Source organism: Echeneis naucrates, chromosome 6 (genome assembly GCF_900963305.1).
Source record: "Echeneis naucrates chromosome 6, fEcheNa1.1, whole genome shotgun sequence".
Classification (NCBI taxonomy): domain Eukaryota; kingdom Metazoa; phylum Chordata; class Actinopteri; order Carangiformes; family Echeneidae; genus Echeneis; species Echeneis naucrates.
Window position 1 is genome coordinate 13,962,007 of NC_042516.1, and position 11,513 is coordinate 13,973,519.

General features: G+C 39.7%; 1 protein-coding gene across 2 annotated transcripts; it reads right to left on the minus strand.

Annotated features, from left to right (window-relative positions):
- Nucleotides 1–867: 867 nt before the first annotated feature.
- On the minus strand, nucleotides 868–6,231 carry glipr2l (GLI pathogenesis-related 2, like). Of its 2 annotated transcripts, XM_029504717.1 has the most exons (5): nucleotides 5,860–6,231; nucleotides 5,169–5,277; nucleotides 3,682–3,785; nucleotides 3,212–3,289; nucleotides 868–1,682 (listed from the first exon to the last, which is right to left on the minus strand). In XM_029504717.1, exons 1-5 carry the CDS (start codon nucleotides 5,870–5,872, stop codon nucleotides 1,516–1,518), a joined length of 471 nt encoding a protein of 156 aa, XP_029360577.1. In that variant the 5' UTR covers nucleotides 5,873–6,231; the 3' UTR covers nucleotides 868–1,515. The 2 variants fall into 2 exon arrangements, with proteins under 2 accessions (XP_029360577.1, XP_029360578.1); XM_029504718.1 differs by lacking the exon at nucleotides 3,212–3,289.
- Between the last annotated feature and the right edge of the window lie 5,282 nt (nucleotides 6,232–11,513).

Below are 11,513 nucleotides of genomic sequence, written 5' to 3' on the forward strand. Positions count from 1 at the left end.
TGACTGCACCATGACACTGATTTCACTGCACAGGGCTGAGATTTAATTTTTAAAAATCCCTCTACCAAAATTTTTAAAAACATTCTCTTGCCCAAAATGCAGAAACAAATGATCCTAACTAAATCTACTTAGCATTTAAATATATTTGACCTCCATGGAGCCAGTGTTAGAACCTTTTTTAACTTACCAGTCTTCAAGCTAAGTATCAAAATTCATTCTTTTACTTGCCAAGAACTGTCTCCAGGGGTGGAGACCAATGTTAACAATGACCCTTTTCTCTATCGTGTCTCTTCTTCATCTAAAATGATAAAATCATGGCATCACTCTCAAACCAGTTTTTTATGAAACAAGGCTAGTTGGCTGAAATGTCAGGTTACCATTTCTCATATTCGCTTTATAGTTTTGCTGTCGTCTGCAGGTATTTAAGGCTCTGCAGGTGTTTGTCACTGCCACTAGATATCACGCTAGACCACCTGCATCTTAAACCCAAAAGCTTTGACAGACACCCCTCCTGCCTGTGAGCCAACAAAAAACTATTTAAAAACATCCAGTCCTGTCAGCAAACTCGTATCAGCTCTTACTGGTTATAATCTCATTTGTTCTTGTTTACACAACCTTTAAAGAAATACTTTGCACTTAAACAACATTTACTCATAGAAAGTTTCTGTTTTAAAATTATTCAGACCTTTATAAACCAGCTTTGGAAAAAAAAACTAACAAAAAAAAAACCTCCTGTTTTATTAAATTATGTGACATGGTTATATTTGTCGAGCAAACAGTGACTCAGATGCCACATTTAAGAAAAATAAATATATAAAAATTTAAAATAGATGCGTCGTGATTAACTCTGTCTTTCATTTGTCTGTCTAAAATATCATGCAACAGAGATAAGACAAGCATGCGTGGACAACGGCAGATGCCAAATTTCTGACAGTCTCAACTTTATTGTACAAAACTGATTAGACTCTGAAACACAAATACAAGATGACAAAGTTCTGCTTAAAAAAGTAGTTGCAATAACACAAACCGATATCAACCCTGTTGAGACATAAGCCTAAACTTAGATTCTACATATAAATTTGTATCCTATTCCCTGGCTAAATTAGTTCCCATTTTTGCACAAATAATTTAGCGATTTTGGCATTTGATTTCAGTGAGGAAAAATATAAATTACTGGAAGGAGTTAAAGCAATACTTCCACAAGCAATTTAACTGAAAACTGGGATTATACTTCGTATTGTCTGTGGACGTATGCCGTTAGATCTGTCAAACAGTCGTGCTTTTTCCATTTTAAACACGATATCATACACATCCATTTCTAAATGAGCATAGGACTTAGAGTCCAAAGGCATTTCTTCTTTTGCAGTCCATGCAACACTGCCGTAGGGGTCTTTACTACGCAGGGAGTGTTGCTATCCGGAGTATTCATCATAGCGATGAAGACAGAAAAATGTCCTCTTGGGGAGAGGAATAAATACCTGGGGGTTGAGTTAAGTCTTGAAGCTCTAGACAGTGTTAGGAAGTGGATTTAGCTGGGAGAACATTGTTCTCAAAGTGTCCCTGGTTGGTGATATTCCCAGCAGGGAAGTATCTTGCCACCACGAAGGAAGAACCATCTGATGCAGTGGCCTTACCGACACCCAGCTCTTTAGTGCTCTTCCACACCATTGCTGTGAAATGGCCTAGGAGGAGAGTAAAAAGAGAAATAATAAATGGAAGGAAATTAGACAGGAAAGGCAGGGAAGATGGAGTGAGGGGGAATAAAACAGACTGTTAGGACTTAGATGAAGCTGAGAGCCGTAAACTTCCTGTAAATATTTATAGAAGAAGGAATTTTAATTCCTCTCTCACCAGTCTTAAAACTCTTCCTTCTCCTTGTTCACTGATTTATTTATTCATTTTGAACTTTATATGAATCACTGTGCGCAGCACAACAGAATAGTGGTTAGCACTGTTGCCTCACAACAAGAAGATCACAGGTTCATTTCCCTGGCCTGAGGTCTTTCCGTACAGAGTGTGTATGTTCTCCCTGTGCCTGTGTGGGTTTCCTCCCTCCATCCAAACACATCATGTTTGGGTTAACTGGTGACTCTAAATTGTCTGTATGTCTGAGTGTGAGTGGTTGTTGGTCTCTGTCTGTCTCTGTGTGTTGGTCCTGTGATGGACTGGCAACCCGTCCAGGGTGACCCCGCCCTCGCCCAGTGTGAGCTGTGATTGGCTCCAGCACCCCCCATGATCCGGACACAGATAAGCGGTAGAAGATGAATGAATGAATCACTGTGAATGACTCTAATGTGCTGTTTAGTGTGATCTTCTTCATGTGTGCAGTTAAACAGACTCGCACTGCAGTCTGAGGCTATGAGAAATGACATGTGGGCTTAGGAGTGATATGGAGGAGTCTGGTTTCCCCTCACTTCCCCCTTTGGCTGGTCACAGCATCAGTCACACACTGACTGAAATGCAACACCAGCGCAATAACCACATCCCAAGCATTTTGGTAAATGTGACACTGAGACAGAAAAACTGACATCAAATAACCAGAAAATGATGAATAGAAACAAGAAATAGATGCGTAGAGATAAACACACATACAAAGGAACTGGAAAAACTGAGATTTGGGAGGACAGGAAGAGATGGCATCATCTGAGAGAGAAGTGCAAGTTTTTTTTCTAACGCAATTCTGATGTTGAAATTTATGTGACTTTTTAAATATCTATGTACATGTACACAAAAAATACACCAGCTATATGATTATACGAGGATCAGTGTGATTAATTGTGCTGATGAAATGAAAAGATGAATGATTGGAAATTTTAAATGGTTATTTAAGTCCAACAATATCCACTACGGCTTTTTACCATAAAAAAGGTTTTCTTTTAAAACAGCACCTTTGGACTTTTTAGAAGTCAATACCAGTGATTTTCCTCGAAATGACTCAAATGGATTGATAAATTATCAGTTGCTGACTAAGTTTCATCTGATGAACAAGTCAATTTATCAAATAATTGTTTTACTTCATAATTATTCAACGTGAATTTACCTAAATGTGGCATATTGTTATACACTATTCATTAGATTTGGATAATCAGGATAATCCTGCTATTAAATTTAATGATTATACTATTTGTTAGCAAGTTGTTAAAGTCACTTGCTAAAATGTAAAAAAAAAAAAAAAGTTGATGATGGACAGACACACAAAGATGAATCTTACCAGTGTTGTGGGAGAATCCAGGACGATTGAAATTGTATTGTTTCACTTCATCGTACCAGCGGTCCGCCACTTCCTTCCCTACATGAGCAGAGTTCATTTTAGAAGTAGAATTGAACTTAAAGGACAATCTTGTTGTATATGTTACTCAGAATGACAGCAATATAAGAGGAATGCACCCTGCAGAATTCCATTTGGAGGCATCATGCTTATGCTTTCCTGACGCAGCTCTCTAGGAGACCTTTTATTAATCAACGTCTTTAGCTGACATATTTCTGCACTGAGTCATGGTGTCTGAGGTTTTAGTCCAAAACACATTATTAACTAGACGGGAAATAAATTCCAGCTGTGCAGTCGTAGGGTGGGAAAGTCAGCACAGGCATCTGTTTAAGGATTAGTCTGAACTATTGCATGTATTCTAGGATGTGTCTTATGCTTGAATATCCTCCATAGTAGGTCATTGGTACAAGTACCAGATTGGTCATAGGACGCCCATGCCAGGTTCTCTCCACAGCGCCCCCCACTGGACTCCACACTGTGTTTCAGGATCCTTGTACTGGCCAAACTTTCAGCATAACTGTGGTGAGAAATAAAGATAGTTGGCATGCTTTGACCATGAATCCAACTCAGAGTTGTTTCCTGGCTGGACAGATTACCGGTTATATGCTGATCTTTGAGTTTTTACAAGCCCTCTGCACTTTGCTGTCCTCCACCCACAAGATAAGCATGGAAACATGCTCACCTTGTGAGTATAATTTAGTTTGGAGAGAAAAAAAAAAAAAAAAGTAATGCAAGCACAGAAACCAGTTCTTTTCATGGCCTATTTTGAAAAATCTAATTGTACTGGACTGGTTAAAAATATTTATATGATATTTTTATTTGACTACTTTAATGTTGAAAGGTTCTGAAGTTCAGAACTTTTCATTTTCCATTTTACACTCTGTAGTAGGTGCTACATCTCACTCACTCACATCTCATGTCTCTACTTAATTCACTGTATTGACCTCCATATGATCTCAGTGTGGATTTAACACAGACCTTAATTTCCAGGCAGCCCTAACCCTCATTAAAGTTTTTGGATGAAAGAGCAAATGTCTTCAACTCTACAAACACTAGAGGAAGTGTTGCCAATTATGGTGGATTATGTTATTTATAATCTACAAGTTGTTTACACTCTAATTATACAAATCTGTAAATGACGCCTAAACCTCCTTTCTGTTCCTACGTAGGTGTGGAACAGTTCCAAGTGTGATAAAAACCTCGGCATGTAGCTGTACTAATCAAGTCAGTGCAAGCCGGTTGACACAGCAGGAGAGGTAAATATTACATTCCAACACTTTAAACTGCAGATAATCTCCAAACACAAATATTTACCATCATAGATATAAACAGAACATGCATAAAATACTAATTAAAAAGAAATTAAAGAGGTGTAGGTTTTTATCATGTAGCTTAAGGTTTCCGCTTAAAAAACAGAAAGAATAAATATTCTTTTCCCCCCTATATGGATGTTATTGTGCTTTAAATATCAATGTTTTTTTTTTTTTAAGTCAGGTATGGTACAACCAAAATTTGCTTAGTGCCTCCTTGTTAGTGCTGCCAGTAAAACATCACCTACGCCTGAAGAAATGAACTGTAAATTCAGAGTATGATGCCAGACTGTCGCCACCATACATCCAACTGATGCTCAAACATATTTGGTTTTTCAGGAACTTCTTTTGTGGTTTAACGATCCAAGAAGTCTGGGGATTCAATTTCCTTTCATTAGAACCTCATTAAAAAAACACGAAGCAAAACTTCAATTACTAGTAGCACATAAACACACCAAAGATCTTGGATGTTGTATTATATATTCTAGTTATTGCACTCAAAGGGGTCGACTGGCGCCACCAAGGTTATCTAGAGCAGAATGGCTCCTTGTTAATTAAGTTGCTAATTTAATGTGTGTGCATTAACCAACCGGGCAGCTTCTCTGCTCAGCTTGCTGCTCAGCTTCAGAGGAGACGCCTGGTGCTTCTTCCTGTACTCGTTATGGCACTGCAGCACCTCCTCAGCAAACTGCTTTGAGGCTGAGAGACAAAGAGGACGGATACAGAAGCAAACTGACAAAGGAGACGTGATGACGCAACATGTAGACTCATACATGACCAGACAGTACGAACTTGAGCTGAAATCTTGATCTCACCACCTGCAGGCTGACTGACCTCAGACAGTGAGCGCCAACCATGACAGATGCAGAGTAGACAACGTCATCTATGTTGACCCCCCCCCCCCCCGCCTGGTGCCTATCACTCACTGGTCTTTTCATAAGCACTCGAATCTCTCAAGAGCTTGGACACAATAGGCACATTCAAACAGTCACACAAAAACAAATACAAACACCAATGCTGCCAGCATTTGCTTGACATGTTGCAAGATGATTCTTAAGAAAAGTGTTTGAAATCTCACTGGCCACACCGGTAGTAAGAAAAGAAGAAAAAGAGAAGTGTTTTGCAGTTCTGTGTTTTTGAAAGTATATTTCAAATGTGCAATAAACAAGCAGCAATGGACAATTTAACACACATGGAGTTTAACCGAGGAGGTAAAAAGTTCCTCCTCAGGCCAAGCTGACGCAATCCAAGTTAGCATTCTCTGGGTGCTGTTTCACTTACCTGACTTTCCCATGGTGCTGACACAGGAAGCCTTTCGGGGAGATTAGTAAGAAGCCTCAACAAAATCAGCCTCTGCCTTGTCTTGTTTTCTGTTTGTCTGTCTCTCCCTCAGCTTCTTTCTCTGCGGCTTGCTCCCTCTTTCCTTCTTCTCTTGTTAGTGCTGTCTGTCTGATTCTCTGAAACTGCTGGTAATGCTTTTATTTTGGGCCTTTTCCTTCAATCCCTTCAACTGAACTTCAAGCAGCAGTGCACCTAGTGATCCTTTTAGAACCCACTCAAACCTTGTCTAATGAAACATAACCTCCCCTCTCTCCTGCAGCCACACACCCTGCTATCTACATATCCCTCATCTATCTTATCGCTCAGAGGAGAGCACACCCACTGACGGTCTTTACTTTCCAACAAATGAAAGGGGAGCCCCTGCAGTTGTTGGTGACATCATCTCTATGAGACACATTTCCATATATGGCATTTGGACACATGCCTATATATGGCACATGGGTGTGTGTTTCTCACAGTCCACAGGATCATGATACATTATCTGTGCCACTGAACATGACTACATGTTATATTTGAAATGACACCTCTTGCCTTTCAGAAGATACTTTTACTTTTGCTAAGGCAGATATTTATAAAGTGCTCCTGTCATAAAAAAAAAAGCTTATTACACTTTCTATTTGTCTTTTAGTTCCTGCAGGAACTTCTGGATTGATAAGTTATCCCGTTACACCCACTTATCCTTTAACCTAGTTCTTAATTAAAAAAAAAAAAAAAAGATTAGTATGCGTGCTGACTGCAGATGACGCAGGGAGAGACAGAATGACCATTCATCATGCTAAAGAATAGGTTTCTACTATTTATTTTGCCTGAGCTGTTTCGTAACTGAGGTATCTATCACTGAAGTCACACGTGACAGCTGGTTTAACAAAAGCAGAAATGCAGCAGAACCTCACAATGGATTGTCTCATATTTTATTGCACATCTCATAGCTCTGCTTTTCAAATCACCTGTCCAGCTCTTGCGCAGGCTTAAGCTTGTATAAAGAATGAATACTCTTTTCTTACACCGTCTAAATCAATAGGACTTCAGTGTATCAGCAGCAAAGTGCTGTGATAAAACAACTTGATGTACACCAGCAAAATGCTGAGACTCAGCAGGCCGACCCCGTTGTTCTAAGGACTGAAAGAAGGTCAGTTAACACACACAGTAAGGCAAAAGTGGGAAGAGCACTGTAGCTTTGAATGTAGGTTTTTTATACTACAGGTTAGAACTGATACCGAATTGGATTTTTATGAAATCCTTTACAGGCATGCTTAATGCCGTTGGCCGATTACTTGACTTTTCCACATGTATCATCATTGGATTCAAATTTCAGTTTGTCCAATAACTGGAAAAATGAATGGCATCCTCATCTCATAGAGCAACTGTGAAAACCGACAAGCAGGCCAAATGATCATGGTGTCATATACAGTCGTTCATCCACAGTGGAAAACCAAATGAATGCATAGATTTTGCGACCTCATGTCATCATCAGCCCATTTAGTCCCACATTTACTGTAAATAGGCCACTTTAAATGCCAATAGACATTACTCCAGGCGACAATTTGAATCGAAAGCAACTGGACTTAGATTTGTCTAAGGAGATATTTCGCCTCTCATCCAAGGGTCATCAGTTCTCAACGCCCAGTCCAGCTGCTTTCGATTCAATTTGTTGCCCGAATATGACTATGATGTGGATGAATGCGAATATACACAGACAATATAAATTACTCAAATAACCCATACTTCTTTTTTGCAGGAAAAGAACGTAAACTAAAATGTCCCCTGTGGACTTAACCTGTGAGTCTGAATAAAGGAAATACACATTACGAGTTTTTAAATTAGGGTTCACGTCAAAGTTGCGGCACTGTTACTTACTGTTAATTTGCAAACCCCCCTTCCTTTAGATGTAATTATTTCATTTACCACAAGGTGGGTCTATCAGCAAAGACACAGAACAAGGGAGTATTGGCCACTCTAAATGCAACTAATGACATCTAGGTTTCATAATTTAAATGGACATGATGGGATTTGTGTGAAAAGTCAAGCCACTTGATTTCTCATCAGCCGGATAGTGTGATTTTAACAAACTGATTCCCTCCTACCATTTGCTGAGTGAGGAGACTGGGCAGCCAAAAGAAGACATTTGCATATTGGTTTGGAGACACTGGGACAGCCACACATCCTGATTCATACTAATTGAGCTAGCTGCATGTGCATTTGGGTTTATATGCAGTGCAAATGTGTGTATTTGTGTGCGTGCCTGCTCATGCACTGAGAGGGATAATAGGTATGATTTATAAAGAAAGCCACTTTTAGAGGGACAGTACAGACATTGATCCATGCAGGTATTACTTCATTTATCTCTGCACACTGGCTATATCTGTTGTGCTTATTGCTTGGCTCCCCTCCCTGTCAGCTGTGACATCGTTACTTCGCTGCTCCTTTCTACCCCATCACTTTTCCCCCTGTCTCGCAACCCGACTTGTCTTCTCTCCAATCCATAATTTTAATGTTTTCCCTCACCTGAAGCCTGTACTAAAAATCCTGCACCAGATCCCTGCAAAAAAAGAACGAAACACCAAATACCTCAATAATTTTTCATCGCCATCGTGATTGCAGTGGATGTGGATTTATGGCAACAGAAATGTGAAACAACTAAGGCTGTAAGTGCACTTAGTTGCATATAATTCCTTTTAAGCGTTCCCAGGAGGAAGGTGAGGACTTTTTAATAACTCCTTCCACTCACCTCCATCCTCATTAAGAGGTCTAGTTGAGTGAAAATGCAGAGATCTACCGAGAGAGTGTTGAGAGGATTGATCTCAGCAGAGAGAAAAAGAAGTGAGGGGGCTACACTTTTTCGAAGGAGTTGTTGCAAGCTCACTCTCCAGAATTTGACACATCAAGAAGCCTTTTATGGTGTCATTAGTGCAACTGTTCCACCGAGGACAGATGATTCTGTGGGTTAAGAGGAGTTAATAACCTGCCAATCACGTCTCATCAAGCTGCCTCTACGGATGAGGCACTATACAAATCTCATCAGATTTAGGGAGTCTTCAATTAAGCAGATACAGGCAAGGGGGACATGTGCAAGGAAGAAAGAGTGACAGCATGGGCTGAGGGCCAGCTGGGAGGGAAGGAATGGAAGAAAGACAGGGACAGGGGGAGACAGAGACACTAAGCAGGGCTAGATGACTCCTGTCTGACACTAAGCAGAAGAAATGTAATGTCTTAAAAGGCCATCGCAGTCAATAAAGTTCCTAATGTGCTTAAAGCAATTACTGTGTCCGGAGAGGAGCAGAGTGCATGCAGGATATTAACCTCAGTAACCTGCTCTATCTGGTCCATAATTAAATTATCCTCACATCCTCATTCTCATACAGACACACATGCACACAACCAAACACACACACATTAATGCAAGCCTGCATTTATGCATGCTTACACGAAGTGTGTGTTGAAATGCATGCCTACTGATATCCTAGGCTGGGAAAGTAGAGAAGAGAAAACATGAGTGGAAGCGAATGGAAAAGGTTGATGTCAGCATGGGTAACAGTATTGTTTGACCTTGACTTTGATTGACATGTGAGGTTGTGGTGGCTTTTCAAAAACTGTCTTGCAGCACTATGTAGGTTTAAATGCATCAACAAATGAAAAATCTCTGACAGAGTGAATGGAGTTGCCTCTCTATAAACAATTTTAAAAACAATTTATTTCAAGGGTCATACAGCTTTGTGGAAAATAATTGATTGAAATGAAACGTACTGTAAATACAGGGAAGTGCCTGCATGGAAAATGACATAAAAAATAAGTCAACATTGATGCATATGATTGTGTTTCCAATCGCAAATGTGTGATGAATGTTTTCCTTTTTGGGTTAAAAGTGGGCAGTCTTCACAGAGAAATCTTCATTTCATCCGTCCCAGAAACATCTAATTTATACTTGATTATTTACTTGGAAATGATATGGAATTGAACTTACCAAATATCCCTACACTCTTTTCTACTTTCACTGTGCACATGTTACAGCTAACATTTAGATTTGCTGCCTGTTTCTTCTTTCTTTCTTTCTTTCAGTCAGCATCATGGATATTCTCATTTAAATAGTCCAAATGGTATAACGAATAAGCTCTTCAAGCTGATTTAATGTTGTTTAATAATTGTCATGCAACATTTGCAGCACCAGAGAAAAATCTTGACACAATGGATGCTAATTATTGTTTCTGAAAATAACTGACCACCCTTAAGCATCATACACGGACCCCTGGTGGGGCTTTGTTCAGCATCTGGGACCGCTGTTGTGGTTGGACTGGGCAGCAAGCTAATTTAGTATTTTTGGGTGGTTTGTATTTAACTTTCTACAACCAAAGACAGTTGTGTTTGACTTTTTTTCTTTTTTTTTTACCTTGTCTTGGGAGCTACTGCCTTTGGGCAACATAGAACAAAGCTATTAGTTAAATAAGAATTGTATGATGACTCTATCTGGTGTGTGTGTGTGTGTTTGTGAGAAAAAGAGAGTTTGGGCTTTGTTTTAGTACATTAATGGCACTATAATACAAATACTATAGTTGCAAGGGGAAAATCAAAACACTTTAAATGCATACTTAAATGGCTGTAAGGGTTAGTGTTTGAGACACATTCAGTTACGATTATTAACGTTAGGACAAGGCAAGGCAATACAGTGCTCCAATGATGCGTCCCCATGAATATAGGAAAACAAAGATATGTGTGGAGGTGTGCGGCTGCCTTTTTCTAGGTTTGAGTTGTTAACAATGCTGAGGAGGACTCTGGCGAGACGATACAATAGGCTGGGCTGTCTGGAAAAAAAGTGTTGGCCCATCAGCAGACTGTCAGCCACACTCAAAAAGTAAAACACAGCCATCAGCTACTGGCACTTGCAGAGATCAGGATAGGAAACGTATTAGCTGCTGCACTCCTGTGCTTGCTCATATATCCACATATACAATAAACACATGATTATAGTCTCATGTAGCTCATAAGAGCAACAATCTGTCACCCTGCAGTGGTTAAGCTTCCGTGATGAACAGAGCGAGAGTATTATAAACTGTGAGTTTGTGCCCTGAATTTTATCAGATCAACAGCTGCAAAGCCAGCAAGAATTACCGCTTAAACCACATTACCGCAGGTAAGCACTTTTTCAAATTCATACATACAGTATGTCCTTCAGGTATTTGAATATCACGTGTTAATGAATATTTAATGATGAAAATAGTAACCTGCAAGCACATTTGATTTAACAACATGGATCACATCACGTTTAGGCCCTATCGCAGTGTATTAGCTGGAAGAAAATGATAGCATTAATCTGCAGATGTGGAACTGTTTCTATACCTCACTCTGCTGCGCATATTAAACTGACAGCTTCTTCCTGCCACTGAGGAGAATTAAGTAGAAGAGAAAGTGAACATTGCTTTAATAGCTCGCTGATTTTATTTGTACAGGATTTGCAGTTTTATCTGGGAGGATGTGAGCTTTGACACTGCTACTGCCCAATAGATATAGAGACTTGTCTGCTTGTCGATCAGAGAGAAGTCTAATTGAGTCCCAGGCACTCGAGAGTGCAGGAGCCCTATTGCATCTGTCAGAGTTCTTCT

Bases quoted from the DNA above. Each gene is read 5' to 3' on its own strand.
- glipr2l (XM_029504717.1), bottom strand. The intron at 3,786-5,168 runs GTTGGTTAATGC...TTCTCACCACAG, and splicing joins CTGAGCAGAGAAGCTGCCCG to TTATGCTGAAAGTTTGGCCA. The intron at 1,683-3,211 runs GTAAGATTCATC...CTCTCCTCCTAG, and splicing joins TGGATTCTCCCACAACACTG to GCCATTTCACAGCAATGGTG.